This window comes from Alosa sapidissima, chromosome 10, assembly GCF_018492685.1.
Source record: "Alosa sapidissima isolate fAloSap1 chromosome 10, fAloSap1.pri, whole genome shotgun sequence".
Taxonomy (NCBI): Eukaryota; Metazoa; Chordata; class Actinopteri; order Clupeiformes; family Clupeidae; genus Alosa; species Alosa sapidissima.
In genome coordinates, this window is record NC_055966.1 from 9,070,979 (window position 1) to 9,094,488 (window position 23,510).

Here is a 23,510-nt window from a genome sequence, read left to right on the forward strand (position 1 = left end):
AAATCACATTGTTATGTAAACTGTGGGACCTAATAAGGCGCATTGCAAAGGACAAAAATGTGTGTGTGTGTGTGTGTGTGTGTGTGTGTGTGTGTGTGTGTGTGCAAACCAGGTCAAAAGAGAGAACCAGGAAGGGGGCAGCGAGAGGAAATCGACAGACTGGCCTGCACATCACATCATATCACCGCTGACACACGCAGCTCATGCGTCAGACTAAATCACAGACCAGGCCTCCTGACAGGGCATCACGAACACCACTCTACCATTTCCTGCACAGTATGAACTTCATCAGCCTACCACATCATCAGCATTATTAGCAGGCTACTGATGTACCTGAAATAGCCCCTTGGATTAGTCATGCGTATATTGATGGGCGCTTTGAGCAGCTATCAATACCTACTGGGGTTGGATACTACGCACTAACCAACAGCATGCAACTTTGAAGGAAATAATAGCTCTGATAAAAGAAAAGAGACAAGTTGTGGGTTCAATACCCGGCTTCCGCTGTTGTGCCCTTGAGCAAGCCACTAAACGCGAGTTGCTCCAGAGACAATGTAACTGGCCCTTGTAATATAATTGACGTGAATTGCTTTGGATAAAAAAGCGTCTGCTAAATAAATACATGTAAACATAATGTAATTCAAAAACAAGAGATGTAGACACCATGTGGTTTCACATTTCAAGTGATGGTGAGTGGATAAATTGCCGCAGTTTGGCTCAACGGAGCGCAGCTCAGGAGACATACTGAAGTTGGGGATATCTTGAAGAGAGGAGGCATTGAAAAGGAAATGACACAGTGGCTTTGAAGCACGTCACATTAAGACTGACCGTGGCCTTTGTGAGAGTAGCCTACACACAAACTTCAAAAATCTTTGACCTGCCTTTCTTGAGTTAGGTTCAGTGAATGAATAAACCATGAAAACGGAATGCACCGGACTCTGACGGTGTAACTTTTCAAGGTAGTGTTTTGACAGTGGGTTTGGAATACATTATAATCATGAAGTTGCCATAGAACAAGCAGCCTCTGTGTTTGAGGAGCACAGCACAGGTAGGCTATATAGCCAATGTGTATGAGGAGTACATAAGGAAGTACAAGGTACAATATATATATATACTATGTAAGGGATAATGGACGACACGGTGGTCTGTTCACAGAAATTAATGCACAGTCGAGGTTGTAAAACGGCCCCGGCGCGAAACGGTTTAAACCTCGTAAGTGCATTAATTTCTGTGAACAGACCACAGTGGAGTCCATTATCCCGCTTATTCCACTGTTGCCACTTGCGTTGTGTTCATTTCCTGTTACAATTTAAACGTTTTAATCGCTAAAACTGTCTTGTTTGTAGAACTACTTTCTTCCGACACATATCCGCTAATTTTTGAACTTGCAGGACAAACTGCCGTTACTAGTTCTAAATAGATGGTTGCTACGGCCAAAGGCCAGTCGTTAGTTCTATCTCTCCTGTTGTCAAGCGGGCGTATCCCAAGATTCTGATGAACTTTAGCTTTGAAACATCGCTATTTTACTTAGCCTGCTGTCATTCAGCAGTCTAGCTAAAAGCCACCTCTGTCATATGCTACAATGTTGCTATGTTCTGAACGTCTGCATTTTACAGCTCGGATGCAACGTATAAGTATAAGTATATATACTTTTTTGATCCCGTGAGGGAAATTTGGTCTCTGCATTTAACCCAATCGGTGAATTAGTGAAACACAAACAGCACACAGTGAACACACAGTGAGGTGAAGCACACACTAATCCCGGCGCAGTGAGCTGCCTGCTTCAACAGCGGTGCTCGAGGAGCAGTGAGGGGTTAGGTGCCTTGCTCAAGGGCACTTCAGCCGCGGCCCACTGGTCGGGGCTCGAAACGGCAACCCTCCGGTTACAAGTCCAGAGTGCTAACCAGTGGGCCACAGCTGCCCCCACGGGACGTGTTCGGCGAATTAATATACAAGTGTGATACAGCCAAAAACATTGATCTACTTCATAGGTGTGCAAATAACATACGGTTAATGGTGGTTCTAAATTACGTAGGACAATGGGAAATTCACCCAAGCAGTAGAATAAATATATGTAATGCATCAAACTAAGAGCCATGAGGAAACACCATGGGAGCATCAGAGCCTCTGGCGGTTACAGGTGCCTGTTGATCTCATCAGACGGGCCAGCCAACCCATCTCTCTCTCTCAAGGTATCAGAGCCTCCGCCGAGCTTTGCTGATAGGCACAACCACACACATATTAACACACACACACACACACACACACACACAGAGCTACCTGCAGGCAAGACAGTGAGAAAAGGGCCAGAGGTGGGGGGAGGAGAGTAGGGTTGGTAGGGTGTGTAAGTAATGTGTGTGTGTGTGTGTGTGTGTGAGAGAGAGAGAGAGAGAGAGTGTGTGTGTGTGTGTGGGGGGGGGGTTGGTGGGAATAGAGGGGGTATGTGGTGGTGGGGTGGGAATAGAGGGGGTATGTGGTGGTGGTGGGGTGGGGTTGACGTACCTGTCCTGATCAGCGCTGCGGAACCGGGGCAGGATCATGTGGCGGAAGCTGCTGGTGCGGTCCAGTTTGGGCTGGCTCTTGGCCCGCTTAATGGAACCCTTCAGTCTGCGGCTCAGGAAACTCTACGCAGAGGGAGCACAGCAGAGAGTTAGGTCCTCACATTTACAAACACCAAACACCAAACTAATGAACATAGACAACATGATGGACAGCAGAAAACTACACCACAAATCCTCAACACAACAAAAACACAAAGCCTGAAACAAACACTTGTAAACACAGCACTTGACTTTTCAGTCTGTACAGTAGGTTAACATGTACACCAATGAGAAAAAGTGAGTGTTAAACAGACAGAAAGACAGATTTAAGAAACATTACAAGCTAGTCAAGCGAGCGGAGGAGTTTGATCCGTTGACTGTTGCACTGCTGTTCTGCGGCCATTAGTGGGGAGTGTTGGTCCATATATAAGCCCAGACAATGCTTCATCCTGTCAGCAGTGCCCAGTCTACATGACCAACAGACTGCAGCCCACTGACATGTCAGCATAGAGCACACAGGCATATATATTCATGGCAATCTTATCTTTTCTTATTCAGTACCTCACAGTGAAACTAAGGATATTAAAACAGATATGACACATCATTATTATTATTATTTTCATTATTACAATGTGGAAAGTTGAATATAGCACTGATTTCAAACAAAAACTCTGGCTTGAATAACTACAGTATTATCATTTTGTGGTTTAGGGGAAGATCACTGAAAAAAACACGCTCAACACCCTCTGATCAAAGTCATCTAGGTGCTGAATCCTTACTGTGGTATAATTAATGTATAGAAAAAGGACAGCACTCCCAGTTCCTTAAAAAACATTTAATCGCCCTAGGTTTTGAGCCAAAAGCTCTTCTTCAGAGTGATAATGGTGATTTAGGGGAAAACATAAAGAAATCTACAACTTCAGCAATATCACTCATCAGGTGCCTTGAGCCACAGTCTAGGCCATGATGTCTTCTCAGAGATACTGTATATACAGCTCTAGAAAAAAGTGAAGAGACCACCGCACATTTTTCTGATGTCATCCTACGGTTGCTGAGTGACATTCAAATGAGTTGACAGTCATATTCAAAATTAAGAGACCACTGCAAATCTGAATATGACCGTCACTCAGCAACCGTAGGATGACATCAGAAAATGTGCAGAGCTCTCTTCATTTTTTCCAAATTTGGATTAAAGGTTAAAGTCAAATCAAGAAGAGATAAGGGGTCTGCAGACTGTAGGTCTGCAGTGTTAGTTCTGCAGTGTCAGTTCTGTTGTGTCGGCTCTGCAGTGTCGGTTCTGCAGTGTCGGTTCTCTTAGAAATCATTTCCGTTCTTCACTAATATACCCAGAACTTACACAGTTTGTCAAACACAGAGCTTTTCACTTCCTATTGAAGAGTTGCAGTGTGTTACTCGCCCAGTTCAACATGATGTGGCTTCATGTCTATATGTGCATGTGGCCGCCCATGTAAGAATATAGAGTAGACGGTAAATCCATGCAACTACTAAACGTTACAGACAGAGGGCAAGATGTACGTACATTTGTGAACGTAGCGTTATCAGCGTCATGGACAAACCGCAGATTGCGAACGCTGTCAGACCCAAGTTTCCGTCGTATTTATCAATCGTTCAATCCTTAGTGTAAACTGCGCCTTTCTCTGCCTTTCTCCGCCCATAAACGCAATTTACGAACATCTACAACTGGCAGAGCCTACATACAAGCACAGTTAAATGAAGTTAACTGATGACAACATTAAAAAGAAACAAACGTTTAGCGATCATGAAATAATACCATACATGATAAGATGAACAAAGCAGGGAAATAATGAAGATCAGTAGTTCTACTCAAACTACTTGTGCACGTAGGTTATGGAAGATTGGTCAAATCTAGCAAGTAGGAAAGTTTAAGTGAATGACATGAAAGTGAAAGTAAGACATTTAAGGTCAACTAAAGTTAATGTTGCTTTTGATAGTACAAAGACTTACAAAACTGGTGCTCTAAATAGTGATTCTGTTGTGTTTGAAAGGTTCTCTTATTGACACATTGAACTGCAATTTGGATTAACACCTGCTTTTACAAAGCGGAAGTATTTAGGCGCAGAATAGATGGGCGCTTTTGCGGAATACATAATTAGGCGCTCTTTACGCTTCCCCTCCCATCTTTTTACGCTAAACTCCCACTTTCCCCTGGATCCTCCCATGAATGCATATGCATGACACGAAAAACGCAATCTGCCACTTTCAGCTCCCGCGACAGGCAGTTTGCACTTTTACATCATTGCGGCCTGTTTGTACATACCTCGCAATGATTTTACTCGCACATTGCGAAACAAATACGCCTGAAGTGGCCACAAAAGCGTTAGTACATCTGGCCCAGAGTTTCTAGAATTATACATGACTACAATGACTCTAAGTTACAGTATAGTTTATATTTCAACAGTTTTCTAAACCCACTGTAATTCACATGCATGTCTAATGTCTGTATTTGCTGGCTCTACCCAATAGGACACACAGGCTCCTTTCACATGGCATGATTTTAGGCTGCGTGGAGTTTGATTCTCACCTGAGGATGTGGCTGGCCAGTGCTGTGTGCTGACACTGCGTGACTAACACACTGTGCCTGACATGCATACAGGGGGGCGTTGGGGGGGTTGAGAGGGGGGGCACTGAATCACACTGAGTTGATATTTCTATGCTAACGTCAAACGGCTTACGCAAACATCTCATGCGGTCAGTCGTTTGGTCGGTCACATCACATACCTCCACGGAGGGCAGAGGCGCAATAAGCGGTGACGTGGCCCCATGACTCGGGCTTCCGGGGAGCCTCCAGTCGCCTGCCCAGAGAGCGAACGGCGAGCGGCAGGGGGACGGCAGCGATGGGGGCAGCGACGGGGGCAGCGTGAGGGACAGGGCCGGGGAGAGCAGGAGCGGAAGCGAGCGAGGGGCGGGCGGCGGCGGCGGCGGCGTGCTGGCCGCCCTCCTGCACTGGGGCCAGGGCTGCGGGGAGAGGAGCAGGGAGGGCGAGAGGGACAGGGGCAGCGAGCGGGGCAGGGGCGGCGTGCCAGGGGTGCCCACCGAGCGCCGGCAGGGGTGGTGGCGCGCCTGCAGGTACGGCGGGTCGTCCTCGGACGGGGGGAGGGACAGGGAGAGGGAGGGGGGGAGCGAGCGAGGGCGGGAGGAGGGGGGGTTACTCACGGATTGTCGGAAGGGTTGAGGGGGGGCAGAGGGGGGGGGTCTCCATGCTCGGCTGCTTCCCGGTGGCTATGCTCTTCCGCCTGGCGCGAGCGTTGTCTGTGAGAGGAGACAAAATGTTTAGACAAGTGCAAGTCAAACAAAGCCCCACACACACACACACACACACACACACACACACACACACACACACACAACCTGCGGCCTTCATGTAAATAGAGGGGAGCATCTGGAATGAGCTGTAAAAGTATATATACTCTTTTGATCCCGTGAGGGAAATTTGGTCTCTGCATTTATCCCAATCCGTGAATTAGTGAAACACACTCAGCACACAGTGAACACACAGTGAGGTGAAGCACACACTAATCCCGACGCAGTGAGCTGCCTGCTACAACAGCGGCGCTTGGGGAGCAGTGAGGGGTTAGGTGCCTTGCTCAAGGGCACTTCAGCCGCTTCCTACTGGTCGGGGTTCGAACCGGCAACCCTCTGATTACAAGTCCGAAGCGCTAACCAGTAGGCCACGGCTGCCCCAAAGGCCTTCACCTTGGGAAGAGGGCATTGATAACTAAGTAAATCATAAAAAGCTGTTTTCTCTCATTCACCCTTGACTTTCATCTTTATTTCCCTCAGGCATCGCCTCTGGCTCCCTGGTGTGTGTGTGTGTGTGTGTGTGTTTATGTCTATCTATGTGTGTATGCCTATCTGTGTGTGTGTGTTTGTGTGTGCATATCTATCTGAGAGTGTATCTATTGTAGTGTGTGTGTGTGTGTGTGTGTGTGTGTGTATGCGTGTGTGTACTGTATATGTGTGTTTGTGTGTGTGTGTGTGTGTATGCGTGTGTGTGTGTGTGTATATGCGTGTGTGTGTGTGTGTGTGTGTGTGTGTGTGTATGCGTGTGTGTATGCGTGTGTGTATATGTGTGTGTGTGTGTGTGTGTGTGTCTGTGTGTGTGTGTGTGTGTGTGTGTGTATATGTGTATGTGTGTGTGTGTGTGTGTGTGTGTGTGTGTGTGTGTGTGTGTGTGTGAGAGAGAGAGAGGAGTAGAGGGCACATATGGTGAGCTGTCCAGATGTCACTCTATTTCCTCTGTAATGAGGTCCAGTAAGAAGTCAGGGGAAGTAGCAGAGAGACTGGGTTAAAGGTTAAACTCAAATCAAGAAGAGAGGCATGTGTGTGTGTGTGTGTGTGTTGGTGTTTGTCTCTCTTTCTCTCTTTGTGTGTCTGTGTGTGTACACATGCATGTATGTGTATATATCCAAGAGAGAGTGAGAGAGATTTTATTGTTATGTCATGTGTATGGTTGTTATGTGCACAGTTGTCTTTAAGTGTGAGCAGGTGTGTGTGTGTGTGTGTGTGTGTGTGTGTGTGTGTGTGTGTGTGTGTGTGTGTGTGTGTGTGTGTGTTTGTATTGGTACATTAAGCCAGAAATCACCCTGCCAGAGGTAAAAAGACATGTCCGCAGGGACTGCAGTACCAGGAAGCCAAACAAAGCACTTATTGACTGCTGTCCTTGAGTCAGTCCCTAATTCAGAGCCACAATCTCTTCGTGAGGAAGCTTTCCAGCCCTCCCTCATTCATCTCTCTCCCCCCTTCTCTTTCTCTCTCCCCCCTTCTCTTTCTCCGTCTCTTTCTCTTTGACAGATGTAAAAGCTGTGTGCTCTGATGCACTCTTGGGCCTGTAAAGTATGCAGTTAGATAATTAGGGTTCTAACAAAACAAAGCACATGTAAGTGGACATCTCAATTAATCTGGGTGTGCTAGTGGCCAATCCTTTATCATTGTGCAGCTCTCCTGCTTTGGTGCCAAACGCACCCAGAGGCCCTCATCTCTCTTCTGCTATTCTCTCCTTTTTTCAGTGTTCACTTCAACCCAGTAGATCAATGATAGGCTCCACATTTCTGATGCTATAAATATTCACTACGCTCTCTCTCTCGCTCTCTCTCTCCCGCGCGCGCGCACACACTCTTCCTCCCTTTCTCTGACTGTCTCTCAGCTGTGCTGCTCTCTCTCTCTCTTTCCTGTTCTCTCGCTCTCTCGTTCCATCATGCCCTCTCTCCTCTCTCTCTCTGTCAGTCTCTCCCTCTTTCCTGCACTCTCTCACCCTCTCATCCACGCACACTTTGCTCATTTTCTCCCACGCACCTATTTTACATAATTCAAATAGAGCATTTATCTGTCTACTCTCCGCAGCCTCTTCAGTCGCTCCACTCTCATCTCTCCTTCTCCCTGCCTCAGTCTCTCTTTCTCTCTCTCTCTCTCTCTCTCTCTCTCTTTCTCCTCTGTTTCTTTCTGTCTTTTCTCAACCGCTGCTCCCCTACAACACTTTTGACAAACCGTCCTCCCAAGCACCTCTCGCTTCACCCCCTGTGTCAGCATTCTCACTCCTCCTGCCTCCCCCTTATCCTTCTCTGTCTCTCTCCATCCCTATTTCTTCCATTCATCCCTCTTTTCTTCACAACATAACCCCCCCCCCCCCCACACAAAAAAAAAACATCTTGACATCTGAACCCCCCCCCCCCCCCCCCCCCCCCCCTCCTTCGCATTTGAAGATATCACCTCATTGTTATGATAAGCAAGTAGAGACCTCGAAGGCAAAACAGGCTCAACACTCCCTCACTCACTCACAAGACAGGGGGGAAAACAGCGTAAATATTCATTCAGGCCAATTACTGCAGCCTCATCTCCCCAGCCTGGCCCTCCACAGCCTCCCCACAACCTGGGAGGAGACGTGGCACCGGAATGTAGACAAGAAAAAGCTACCCCAAAAACACACACACATACACACACACACACACACACATACTGTACCACACTCACACACACACGCACACGCACACACACACACATACACACACACATTTGTTTATAAGCAGCAGTAGTAGATTAATACTTCCCTAACGCTACACACAGGAGTCCTAAAATCCATCGTGCACGATGAGCAGGATCAGATGCATTGGGCTCTGTGGGGTGGGGAACTGCTCTGCCAGCTCTGCGTTGCCTGGATGCTTCTTTATTTGATGGGGACGAAGACAAACCCAGTGCTTACTGCAGTCATTTCCACTTCTTTATACACTAACACCCACCCAAGACACATGAGCTATCCGTGCACTGATTGAAATACAGGTCTATTGTTTGCATAATGGAAGAATACAATCCACATTGTTACTTGCATTGTACAATTTGCATGAATCCTGCAATGGCAGTCCAGACATGTGTTCTAATTCACAAACATGGGCGAATATTCGTAAATGTTTGCAAACAGTGTTGCAAACGTTTGCTAATGTTGCTAGCCGTGAGTTTTTTCACGAACATTTGCAAAAACTGTGCAAACCGCCTGAGGAGGTAGTTAACCGCAAACATACAGAGAAGATGGACAAAGTGTTACTGCTGAAAATGAATGTTTAAAAATATGTTTGCCATTAACCATTGCCACTGTTTGTTGAATTTGAACGCCCCTCTGTATCTTAAATCTGAAAATCTGAGTTAGTTGTCTTATAGACCCTTTCAACTGCATTAAACAACCATGTGTTTTCCTAAGGCATTTCTGGTGGCACAGAAAACAACATTGAGTTACATTGAGTAACTTGGGGACAAAAAAATCAACATTTTGTAGAGCATTACACTTAAGTCTGACTCATTTTAATTTCAAAGTATCTGCGTTGGTTTTCAACCGGAAAGCCTCTAGGAAAGGGTCTATACAGAGGTAACTTCCAAAAAAGGATCTGACAACTTGGCCCCGCCCTTCCTGGATCTCCTTTTCAGGGACTACTTTTCAGGGAGATACTAGTCTGGAACACGATAATTCACTAGCGTTTCCATCAGATGGCAGACTACCTGCCCAATCAGCAATGAGAGGGGATGACACTATGCATGTAGATTTGAAACCGAAAGAACGGTAGGAGCAAAAAAATGCATTAGGAAACAGCAGAAATGTATTTACAGCAAAGGTAGGCCCACATACATTGTTTCCTGATTGCTGATGCTGCTTATGGTCAGTTTGTAAAGTTAAGGTGAAGTAGGAAGTAACGTTAGGAATCTCTGTTCAATGTAATTGGTTAGGCTGGACCAATGATTTCAAAGTTAACGGCATATCTACGCCCACCATGCCAGCTTGTAAACCAATCCCAATCATGAGTGACCAGACTCTATTCACTTTGCTTTTGCCAGGCTATGTCAATACAGCCATCCTTTCAAAATATATTTGAAATGCTTTAAGTGGATTGCCTTCTACTTCAATAACTTAGCTCTACAAAGAACTACTCAGTACGCAAGAATGACAGACACATACTTAAATAATCCTCAGACAGAGTTCAAATTCAGTGTTATGCCCCAGGCTTGACATTTTGGCAAATCAATCTGCTAAAGAACACAATAGAATGCCCTCTCAATCACACACACACACACACACACACACACACACACACACAGTGGCTCATCTACAGGAGCCTACAGAAGACTCATCAGAACTCCATTAATAAACTGAGAAACTGCTAAACTAGGGGCTTTGCAGCACACAGAGCTACAAGTGATGGAGTCAGTGTTGTTCTTCACATGAACTTCGTTATGAGTTCACATTCACAACCTTAATTCAGGCCATCAAGCACGCCATGCATGCAGGGGCGGATTATGAATCTTCGGCCCCCTGAGCCCAGATGTATTAAGGGTCCCCCACTTATTGTCGTATATGTGGGGGGGGCGGTCCTCCCCCAGAAATTTTGTAATTTGTTTGATGTGATTTCCTGTATTCTGGTGCATTTTGGGGATGGCCAATACTAAATTCAATCAGATTCATAGCCTACATCCTGATTTGTTGATATTGAGGCAATGATTCCATGCAAAGGCTTGGGCTTCAGGGCCCCCTGACCCCTTGGGCCCCTGGGCCTGGGCCCAGTAGGCCCGTGCAGTAATCCATCCCTGCATGCATGGAGGAAAATGCATAAAAACGCCAGCAAATAGCCTTCTGCCAACCGCCCGGAGAGAAAGGTCAAGATTAAAAACACACTCTGTCTGAGGTGGCCTTGCCTTGAAATGGCTGTCTCCTATTTCTGTCAAATTTTTACAAAAGCAAAAAAAAGTGCTCTCTTAGACGTTCTATGTGTTAGAATTCCATGGTTGTCAAACTGGGGTACGTGGACTGATTTCAGGGGGTACGCGAAAAAAGATCTAAGTCATGCCTTTTCAAACGTTTTCTCTATCCCACGTTGGTAACTTAACTTCCGCTTTAGATGACATAACTGGACATCCGTGGCCACATTTGGTTTATTATGAGCCACGAAGTCAACTGTAAAACCACAGACACCACGAGGCTAGCACAGGCAGGACGGTTAAGAGTGTACACAGAGAGAGAGAAAGAGAAAGAGAGAAAAAGAGGATCAGAGAGAGAGAGAAAGAGAGAGAGAGAGAGAGAGGTGGGGAGGGAGAGAAGTGTTGTAATAATAGCCATCTTTACGAGTGGCCTCCAACAGGCTTGGCTTTGCCCTACTGCAGCCGTTGTTAAGTGTTCTCTTAATTACACCAAACAAAAGCGTCCGTAGGACGAGCTCAAGAAGTTCATTTAATTCAATTTCTCACTCTGTCCTTTTTCATCAAAATCCAGGCTCTTTATTTAGTTTCCATGGCAACACTTCCTTGTACCTTGCGTTGGACTCGCTGTGAAGACAGGGACTTATGCTCACATGTGTCACATCTATACAGCATTGTGCACTGCCTTTCCAATGCAAACCATACGTGAGAAGGAATATCTAAACAACTGACGTGCTCACTACAGAAATCCAAACAAAAGTAACATGTTGAAGGTAGCCTGTGTGTGTCTCTCTCTTCTCTTTCTCTCTTTGTTTGTTAGTGTGTGTGTGTGTGTGTGTGTGTCTGTGTGTCTGTGTGTCTGTGTGAGTGTGTTTGTGTGCATACATGCCTGGATGTCACACACATGTGAATCAGACAGAAACAGGCAGCTAGGAGAGAATGTAGGGGAAGAAAATGAGAGGAAGAGAGAGAGAGAGAGAGAGAGAGAAGGGAAGGGAATGAGGGAGACAGTGCTCGCATGTGTAGTTGTGTGGGTGCGAGTGGGTGGGAGTATGTGTGTATATGCTCTGTGTGTGTGTGTGTGTGTGTGTGTGTGTGTGTGTGTGTGTGTGTGTGAATGCCTGCACCTCTTCATTCTGAATGTAAATCTGATGTGAAGCTGAGTGCTGGAGTGTGTGGGTGGCTACAGCTTCCAGCTTAGTCCCTCAGAGAGAGGAAAGTCAGGGCGAGGAACAGCAACAGAGAGAAGGAGCAAGAAAGAGAGAGAGAGAGAGAGAGAGAGAGAGAACGAGAGAGAGAGAGGAGGGACAGACATAGACAGACAGAAAGACGGAGAGGTAGATTCCTTAGCAGAGCCCTGAGCATTTTTGTATTCTGTAGGTAGCAGTAATAAGCATTTGAAATGCATCTGTTATTTCACCCATGAATTTCTGTAGTACTGCAAATTAGTTTATTAGTGGTCTGAATAATTGAAAATAAACACACGGGAATCTATGATCTTTGCAGCCTGCCTTGGGGCTAAATAAACTGTATCAGGGACCAAAATCCAAGCATGTAATAATTTTCTGCATGCCATTAAATATTGGAACCAAGCTCGCATTTTAACAACGAAAAGGACAAATTGTAAGTCAAATCATGAACCAAATTGTGATGCTCCTCATGCATGAGCATTGAGGGAAGAACACCTCTCCCCTGACATAGAACAACATTTTTACCTCCACCGCTTTAAATGTCGGTCAACTAAAGGGAGATTGTGAAATTTAAATCGAGGGAGAATGGGACAATATATCAATATTTACCTCACATGAAGCTTAAGTTTGACCTACACTCATGTGCAATGTAGCTTGGCTCTTGAACAATGTCTTAACAAGCTATCTTGCATCTTAGCATGCAAATAAGTTGCCATACATAATATGTTTATAACAAGCAAAGTAAAACTGAACACAGGGTTCAATGCAGTATGCATGGTCCATTATAATGCAGTAACTCACATCAAAGTAATTTACTTAAAGTGAGTCATCGCTCACACTACTTTTTCCACTTTAGTAAAAACCCAGAATAAAGCTTAAAATGAGATCTCACCTGTTTCTCCTAGGGGACCCATGGGAGAAATCACGCAATATGAGAATCGACTGAGAAGAAGTATTTAGATATCTTAAGTTAATCTTTAAATGGATTTGGGCTGAGGCAAGAGAAGAACTATTTCTCATACCAGAAATTAAACATTCCACATAGTTTCAAGAAAAAAACAACCTCTGCAGACACCAAATGGCCATAAGTTCATTTTCTATGTGAGCCAGTGCCAATAATTCTATATTAAATTCTAAATGTAGCATAGGAGGTGCTAATAGCGGGGAAGCATTAAAGAAACAGCGCATGAAGAATAATCTGTGCTCTGCCTCTTGTCATATTCCAGACCATTCCGACTTCAGCTGCCTTACAGAGGCTCAAGATGTATTTCTAAACCCCGTTGAGTAAGTCCATACGTGGTGATGGCATGAAAAAAAATCCCTTTAAACAAGAGGAAAAACCTTCAGAGGAACAAATACGTGCCAATATGATCAGATTTTTAGAAACACAACAGTGGTGTGTAAAGATGTGTTATCTTTTTAGCAAAATGCATCAAAAACCCCACAGGTGTCAATGATCTCATCTAGTTCACAGTGGAGCGTCTCCACCCAGGAGACAATCTTTGCTGTCTGGCCAGCACAGTGGTAAGTGGTGCATAGAGAACACATTTTTAGTCTTTTTTAGGAATGAATACAAATAGATGCAGTGTTTTAGTTTTACTTTCAAACTAATTGTGTCTCAGTGTTATTTATATAGCTATGAGATAATATTAGGTTGCATTATGTGGCTAAAATTACCATCCTAGTTTATAAGTGTTCTGTTAGAAAGAATAGTTCACTCACATGAGAATTCATTATCTACTCCACTTCACACCAATGAATATCAGTAGGAGGCCTCTTTTTATGTGGAATAACAAAGTAAATGGCCAACTCTATATCTTATTTCAGCGGGTAAACCTAGCTCTTTTCTGTGTTACAGAGGTGGGTGGGCATCCACTTTGATGACTCATCCTCCAGCAAAAAGCTTGAAGCTATCTAAGTACTAGTCCATCTAAGTACTAGTCCTGCCACACCAGTCTAATCAGGTCAGTCAGTTTAACTTGACAACTGTTTCTATGTAGTCTTTTGATGCCATTAGCTACTAGCATTGTTATTGATGCCATTAACTATTAGCATTGTTAGCTGATCCAGCTACTTGCAAAACAATCTAGAAGAGACAGGGGCGCCTGTAATGAAGGCTGATCTACCATCACATCTAATTGCTATATCAAATTGATGTGACTAGCATTAGTTTCTTTTTTAAAGGTGTATTTCAGATTGAATGTATGTCACAATTGACGTCTTCTGTTGACGTTCAAACAAAACAGAGAGCTAGCTCGCTAATCCCTCTCCCTCCCTCCCATGCAATTAAAACTCTCCTTAATGCACATCTCGTCGGTGATTGGCTGGAACAGTTTGTTATGTTTTTATGATCCAGGTTGGACCAAGTTGTTTCTGTTGCCGTTTTTGGAGCCTAGGCTGTCCATACAGACTGTGTTTTTTTACAGTGTATTCAGGACACAGGCAGCTAGCGGATGGTGAGGTGATGTTTGCAGTGACAAAAAATGTTTTAGCTTAAAAACTGTGTTACATCACTTAGAGCATCTTTAACCATATGGTTAGAGATACAGCACTCTCAGGTTTGCAGTTGTACCGCCAGCAGGACACTTACCCCCCTCCCCTGCTCCGTCCAACATACTAAATCAATGGCATGCATCATATTGTTATGTAGCATTGTCATATTATACACTATTTGAAAGCTTGGGCTCTTGGGAATCAATAGATGTCTAAATTCAAAATGGCTGACATGGCTAGGCATGTAAGCCCTTGTGTGTCTCTCTAACCTAGAGCATTATACAAGCATGTCTCAAACAGATCTGCAAGAATGCTGATGTTATGTTTAAATACAATCATCATTCACTCAATGTAGATGAGTACGGTTGGTTTATCCATAATTTGTGGATTCAAGAGTGTAGGAATTACATTCAGGTCAGTAGTCTCAGTAAATACAACTGTGTACTCAGGGAGAGTGTTAGTGAATGCTAAGATGATGCTCATCCAAAGCGCTATAAGAGAGAATTATTGTATTATGTTAAAGAAGAATTTCAGCCTAATTGGAAATATGTATTCGAGAACAGGTATGGGTCAGCTTGGCTGCTAAAGAAAAGAAGGCAAAAAGGAATTTTAGGAAAGCTTAGCCAGCATAAAGATAGAACAAATATGGCCTCCATAGTCAGTCCCAAAAAACCCTCCCCCTCTAAATGGACTGCCTTGACGATGACACATGATTGAAAGACAGATAATTGTTCTGATTGGTTGAGCACCTCATATTCATTGGGTGATTTTGTCAGACCATGTCATTTGTTATATTTGCCTCCAGCAGACCCTAGTCCACTCGTAGCTACCACATTTCTTTCTCTCTGACCATATACTGGATTCATGGGTGTAGGAATGTGAAGAAAAAGTTCATTTCTATCTTTGACTAGACCCTGGCAACATCCCCTGTGACTAGGCAAAATAGCAGAACTCATGTTCTTTTTTCATTCTGAATGTCAAATCTAACATTGCATAAGAGGCTCCATAACAATCGAGAAAGTATAACAGTAAGTGAAAGCTGTGGAAAAAAACTGCAAGGAAGTCACCAAATGGAGCAGCACCCATATTTTGATAACTAAAACCAAATATAGTCCTGTTTTTGTGCTAGGTTGAGGCCTTTAATGTCTCCATATTCAACAGTGCATTCAGTGGTCTGCACTCACTGCTATTCCAGACCTGACAGCAAATTCCTGAGCAAGCAACTGCTTTCACTATGATCCCTTTACCTGACACTGAATATAACCAACTTTGTGCATTGAATCATTAATGGCTCACTTCTGGGAGTGCACATAGAGTCCATGTACAATGATCTCTCACATTTTAACAGTCAATTGCAAGTGTGTCAAGCAGAGCCTTCTCCATGATATGCTGTGTGTATTAAAACTACAGATGAGGTCTTGCCTATTGATACAGGTTTAGATATGGCTAGTTTCAAGACCATGAATAATCAAATGCCACTGGCAACATGATTAAAATGTTAAAAAAAAGACAGCATTGTAAAAGTTTTTTAAAGGCACCCTTAAAAGTTTTTTATATATTTTTTTATCTTAACATTACGTTGCCAATATAATTTTGATGGCACATAACCTTATAACATGACAGCACTTCTGCCATTGTCTTAGCGGCCCTCTATAGACTATTACCGGCCTAGCACCTTTCTGTGTTCGGGTAGGAACACTGCCTCCCCTTCCGAAATCAAAATGGAAAAGCTGCTATGCTACAGGAATTCTGAGATTTATTTCTACAAACTGCTGTCGATGCATTCCCTCTATACTGTATCGAAGTTATGTTCATACCTTGTAGCAAAAGACGCATATTTAGTTTGTTTATTATTGCGCTTCTCAACTGTATGGGGACCCCGAGAGTAAATCTTCTTTAGTGCTGCTTTACAGTAAAAAGCTATTTTTTTACTCTGTTAACTCTGCGCTTTTGGGAGACATATGCATCAATTATGTAAGATAAAATGTGTACGATAAATAAATTGTGTCGAAGAGGACACAACACATTCCATCACAGCCACATTATGTGTTCAAGTGGGTTCAGGTATTCAGTTATAAAATTGTACCTATTTTGCCCCCATTTTTTCATACAATGATGCCGTTATGATGTAGTGGCACGAATGCTTCATCAAGTGAAAGACTAAAAGTAAAAATGGCATGCCAGTTCATTGTAAGACATGACTGAAATTGTTTTTAAGGACGTTATTATGCCATAAAGCCCTCATAAACCAAAGATGAGCCGTCATGAGCTGTGCAAAAACCCACCGGGGTGCAGAGTGGCTCTCTACCATTTAACACTCAGCCCATCAAAGACATTTAAGAAAGCAATCAAACTTAATTGAATCATTTATAATGTGCATTCCCATAGGTGCAGCTGTCATCCTGTGTGTACGCTATGCCCTCTTGATGAAACCATTGCAAATGAATGAGACATTACAATGCTGTCAAGGTAGTGCTTCGTGAACAGACACCCTCGCTGTGTCCAGATAAATGCGTCAAGGGCATTTTCCTATTGTGCAGTTTGTTCAAAGAGGAAGTAGGAATTGCATTCAGTGAGACTGTCATCATTGTGGAATTTCAGGTATAGGCTGCCAGCAAAATGAAACACAAATGTACACTGAAAGTCAATGGTTAAATAACACCATATACACAGAATTGGCAGATGCTGAATTGTCGTTCCATATATTTAATCACCATTTAACCTGTCACATTTAGTTAGGTAAAGATGAATTTAGAGTGGCTTTACAAATTCAGTCTTTACTTTCCATAAACTGTAACCCTTGTTTTTTATGACCACTCCATTTGTTTGGCATTATATACATATGACATACCACAGATTCCATCACAGTATCCAATGTTAGTCTACACTATCATTTCCTAGAGCATATTCACAGCAAAATAGACCTAGAGGCAGTTCCGGAATAAAATGCAACCACGACCACTGCTAGACCTGCTATTACATAACACAACCCTGGGAATACGCTCAACAGAGGAAAGTTTACAGCCAATCCAAGGATACCCTGGTGGGTGTGAACAGTGGAGGTTTTTCATTGGATGGAAGACGTAATCAGCGAGGACTGCTTACAATCAGGATTTTTTTTTTTTGCTCAACTTCTCAGCTAGACCAGACCACAGTCAGACCAGAGCAAGAGACCACCAGGAATCCTTTCTCAGTGTCTACTATAAGGATGTTCATAACCAATTTCCTATCACATCTCTCCTATATCCCTCTGTACTAACTCTATAAGCTCTGATTCACCACATGCATGTATTCACGCTCATCTGAACACCGTCCACACAGGTACACACTGCAGATCAACTAACCCAGAGAACCTTCATCTGTCAGAGAAGAGCACTTGCGAGTGAAATTAAATTATCTTTTCACCTCTTAAAGTAAAGGGCAAATAGTGAAGTTATGCCAAAATATGACCACACAGTTTGCTTATATGAAAATGTGTCTGAATGACCTGAAAATTTGAGGAAAATAAGTGGGCAAAAAAGTATGCAGAGTATAGGTCCCTACCTCCAGGTGGCAGATAGAGAGCTTCTGTTGTATCCAAGTATTCTTGTGATAAACTCCCCTTTTTCCTTTTCCCTAAAATTCCAGTTCTCTTTGAATACTCATGTAAGGAAGAGATGTCCAAGACGTCCTCTTGTGTGTCTGTTGTCTATATGCAATGTAATAGAAATGGCTTCATATCAATAGGCACTATGTCTTTCTATGTCCCTACATCTATTTCCCAACGTCTGGGCATCTTCTCTTTGGATGGATTTCTGTCATATACATATAAGTTCAGAGTGATACACAATCCAATGTACTGAAAATTAATTTCAGATCTACATGTGCCAAACCATCTGTGCAACCAAAATTAATGTGCTCAGTAAAACCAATGTTTTAAGATATTAAGATATATATTTGAGTATAATATTTCTAGAATATATAGCGTATAATATTACAAAGAGGAGCTTCTTGACTATTATTCAAAGGATTTAGATGATCATTAGATCAGAATAATTATCCCTAACAAAAATCGCCAACACGATATCCGAAAAGAAGAGAATGTTATAATTCCTGACGAGTGTGTAGTTCATTCTGCCACCATCCTTCAGCCAGGCTTTCCAGCACAGGCAGCAGCGGCTGCTCCGCGGCACGCAGCCCGGCGGAGGGCTCCGTACTCCCGGCCTCTCCCTGTTCCCACTCCTCGCCTCTTTTGCCCCCAACCCTCTCACAGTCCTCAGGCTGACTTTCAATACCGCTGCCGTTTCCTCGGTAACCTGCAGATGATCCTCTCAGACGAGACTCTCTCATGTTTTACTTGTTAATAGTCTTTAAAAATGTCGAGGTTTTTTATGTTTGCCGGAGAAAGATTGTTTTCTCTTCTTTTCACTGACTGAATGTTGTCCTTGAAAATACTTTTTGTCCAGATCGCAAATAATGTCTATAGCCGTTAGCATTTAAGATATTAAATTTTCTTACACACATCATAAAATATTTAACTCAGATGTTTGTATGTGTCTGTGTGTGCGCGCGCGTTGGGATATTGTGTGAATATGTGGCCGCGCACGCGCCCCTGCACAGTAATCTTGGTTTGCGAGGCTATGTGCCAATTACAGCTCCAACGCTGAGTACAAGTCTCTATTGAATAAAAAGTACAACGATAGTTTAATCCGGAAATCAGATAAATCCTCAAGTCAGCAATCCTCGACCGTGCGACGGCTGTTCCCACGGCGGTAGAACTGCCTAGGCTATTCTTGCAGAAGATGAAGAAATCAATGCTGATACCCTGAACCTAACGGTAATCACCATCTCAACTCGTCAGTTCAGGCGTCACGCCGATAGCAACGTTACAAGTTAACTTAAAGCATGAAACGATGGCGTACGCCGCGGATTTCACTCCTTGCTAGATAAACATCTCCTTTAGAGTGGTCCTGAATATTTGGGGTCCGTTTTTCCCGCTGTCTTGCACATTCTCCAGCATGTATCGTTCAGGTATATGCATCCACATACTACACCCCGTCCTTCTTGCTGCCGCCTCTTGCGCTTTCGCTGTGGTAGCGGACCCGGGAGAGGGACAGCGATGCAGACAAGGGGAGGTGGGTGGGGGAAAGTGATGAGATGTAGAGTGATTGAAAGTACTTTATGTGAAGCCTGGGGTGAACTCTCACTCCAGCTACCAATCCCTCCCCCTTCCTTTCAGTCTACTCCCAGTTATTTCTCTCTCTCTTCCCTGTCTCACAATTCATCTCCCTCTCTCTCTCAGACACACACAGGCACTTAGGCACACACCCTTTCTTTTGCTCTCTTCTCTCTCTCGAACACACATGCACTCAGTATTTCACTCTGTCTAGTTCTCTCACTCACTCACTTTCTCCTCTCCCTCGCTCTCTCTCCCTCTCTCTCTCGCTCCCTCTCCCTCTCTCTCCCACTCTCTTACACATACAGTATACAGCCACTCTCCCTTTCGTTTTCTCCTGTTTTACACACACACACACACACACACACTCTCTCTCTTACATACACACACACACACTTACTGTGTCTCCTATACACACACACACACACACACACAAACAACCTCTGGGTAGAGTTGGTTTCCAAGCATCACGAGGAGAGGGTTCACAGATGCAGGCGTTTGCGTGGGCGGGATACACGTAACCATATGACTGCACCACAGAGCTTGCACGCTTTGAACCGCTTGAATGACCAGCAGCCAAGTCCTCCACTTGGGCTGCCATGCCAGCAGTGATAACAACACCAGCTCACACAAAAGCACACTTATGTATCCGCATAAACATTTTAGGAGAGTATTTATGCTAATCAGCCCCTCTCACTAATGAGCTTCATGACATTTTTACACACATTAGCTGACAGTTTAATCTGGTGAGGAGATCTCCTGGCAAAGGATGCACTTAAAGAGGCGACCAATCGGCTTGCAGCGATGTTTCTATGACAACTGTATGCCTTGGCCCTGCCCACAGACCCCGCCGCTGCCAGTGCGGAAGGTGGGCTGACGGAGCTCGACCACAGCATATGCTCCAAATGATACCCTGTGTCCCTACGCAGGGCTGCACAACGTTGTCACTAAAATGAAAATTGCTACCACTGACGCCGGAGCTTTGCAAACGACTAATTTGAGACACAGCTGGCCAAAGGAAGGCCGCTCCGGCTCCTAATGGGTCCTTGTCAAGGGGCCAACTGGGCTGAATACATGTCACCAGTTCATCCTCATAATCTCCCACTTCCTTCTTGTCAGCATCACTGGCATTCTAATCGATATCAGAACCGTAATCATTCTCATCATCATGATGAGGAACCTTAATGTCAGTTTTACAGCACATACGACATTAACAAACTGGCAGTATATACTTAAAAGTAAATAACTACATTTTTCCCCATTTTGGACCATGTCTGATTTTAAGACATTCATACAAACAAAACCACATCCAAAATCACACAGAACCACATCCATTTAACACAGGCAATGTTTAAACAAGTACAATAGGTTAGCCAACTCACCTGAACCAATGTGTGAAAAAGCAGACCAATTTTAGTCTGGACTGCAGATTTTATTTGAACCAACAACTGAGTCCGACATGGCAGGCATAGACAGACATTTCATTGTGTTATTCCCACACCATTCAGGGTAGCGGGAGAACCAGATACACTGGGTATAAACAAGATTGTATGGTTACTTGGAGTCCTTGAGTTCGTATTATTGTTTTCATGAACAATATTTATTATAGGGACATTCAGAAGATGTCTAGTTCCATCAAACTTGCCTTGCTATCATCAACAACATATTTGACACTGGAAAATGGCCGCTATCTTGCTCTCACATGTAACTTGGCAATACATTTTCAAACAATATGCTGTAAAGGATGTACACATTTCACAGAAGTTAAAATTACAACCTGGGTAGCTAGTGGACATGACTTGTATGTTTATCTTGTTATCTTATAACCTACCTGCCCATGCAACTCTGTGTACCGTCAAAATTAATCTGCGACAAACATACCTTAAAACAGTACAAGCCTACAGAACATTGCTATGATACAGCTTCCATTATTCCTTGGATATTCTGCACTTGGGCATTAGCGACACCCATCTGAATGATTTGTCTAGCCTGAGTATATACATGTAGCCTGAGCAAGGAAACGCATACTCAGGGAAGTAGCTATCCATGGTCCTGAAATACATAGCAGGGGTGGTCCCTTTGGACACCTCCATGGTCCAAGTAAGTAAATGTGTATGGGGCGGACATAGTGTAGGAATATAAGGAGGGGGAGTGGTGGTTGGGGGGATGTTGGCACTGTGCCAGCATTCTTGATGCGACATGACATGAAGGTAGAGGGTGATAAATGACAGAAAAAGAGGGAGTGACGCTGTTTGAAGTTTGAAGCTGAAGTTTGTCTAAAGTATACAGTATCATTTATATCTGCAACTACCATTGCAGCATACCCCAAAACACTCCTCCGAGACTATTGATCATTCTAGCAGAACCAGTCAGTCCTCTGTTTAAGACATGTTATGTTATCACAGTAATTAATGTCAACCATTAAAGATAAAGTCCACAATTGTAGCAGTAGGTTCCTGAAACAGCATGTTGATTGTCTGGTATTTTTATATATATATTTTTATAACTTGGTGTGTGTTTCCCTTTTACAGAGATTGTGTGTTAACACAAGACCTTTCTTAAGGACACACACACACAAACACACACAGACACACACACACACACACGGGACATCTAGAGGACGGGGAGGAGCAATAATAGCATCTGTAAAACGAACAGAACACAGCGAATAAGGCATTTCATTTGCTGAAAGGCATTTCATTTGCTGAAGAAGGATGTTTTGGCTGTTTTCAGTACAGGATTCACCAATTTTGTTGCTCTGATTGGTTAGGTTTATCAAATTGTGTGCAGAGCCATTTCCCCCTGTATCAGTTGAAACACGCCCCATAATCACATCCCAATGGTGCACTACCAGAATCACATTCTGGGGTGCATTTCCCAAAATCATAGTTGTTAACTAAGTTAGCAACTTTGTTGGTTGCAATGCAATTCCCCATTAAGCCAACTAAGCTGTCAGAAAGTCGAGACAGGACCCATCATCAAAATTTCGGTGTCCACCACTCTAGTTCATCCAAAACAAACCAGAAAAGGGATTCAAAGTGCTAAATACCAGAATTATCATTTAATTAGTATCTTGGAGTGCAACTTGAAAATGTGAGAAAATGCACAACAGAATTACTCTTCATCCAAAATATGCTCATCTATGTCTTGTGATTTTCTAATGGAGTGTAATGTTGATTTCAAGAGGGAGACAAGTTTAGTGCAATTAACACTAATTGCAATAAATTTGAATGTAATCACCGGAGTAATTTAGGGTAACTTATTCAATCATCATTCTCTTACAATTGATCTTTGAGAAATCTTGAAACTGTCATGCTGTTGTACAGAAATAAACAGAAATAATTGTATACACTCATGTGACATCATCATGCACAGGTGCAATGTGAATATTATGGAAAAGTTCATTTTTTCCTGTAATTTATTTGAAAAACTGAAACTTTAGATTCAATACATGAAGTGAAATATGTCAAGCCTTTTTTAAATCTTCATTATTGTAATCTTGGTAATTACGCTTTACAGCAAATGGAAATCAAAACTCTAGAATCTCAAAATATTACAATCTCAAAATATTGTATGGAACTCTCAACCTGAGATGAGCTCTAATCAGCTAATTAAGTCAAAATACCGGCAATGGTTTCCTGGGCCTTTAATCTTTCAGTCTGGGCAGGGCAATGGACTTTTCCATGATATTCTTATACATTTTCTGAGATGCACCTGTACAAGGAAAATTTACTTCACAGTTAAAAAATGCCTTATTATTTTTAAATAAAACAAGTTGTTCAATGGTAGTTTCAGCAAAAGCAATTTGTATACCAGCACACACACACACACACACACACACACACACACACACACACACACACACACACACACACACACACATACACATACACATACACACACACACACACACACACG

General features: G+C 43.3%; 1 protein-coding gene across 1 annotated transcript in view; it reads right to left on the reverse strand.

Moving 5' to 3' along the window:
• The window catches only part of syngap1b (synaptic Ras GTPase activating protein 1b), a 95,573-nt gene that overhangs the window by 30,675 nt on the left and 41,388 nt on the right, over positions 1 to 23,510 (reverse strand). Inside the window, 3 exon segments of the mRNA XM_042107704.1 lie at positions 2,503 to 2,624; positions 5,736 to 5,771; positions 5,773 to 5,831. Coding sequence (XP_041963638.1) covers positions 2,503 to 2,624; positions 5,736 to 5,771; positions 5,773 to 5,831 — 217 coding nt within the window.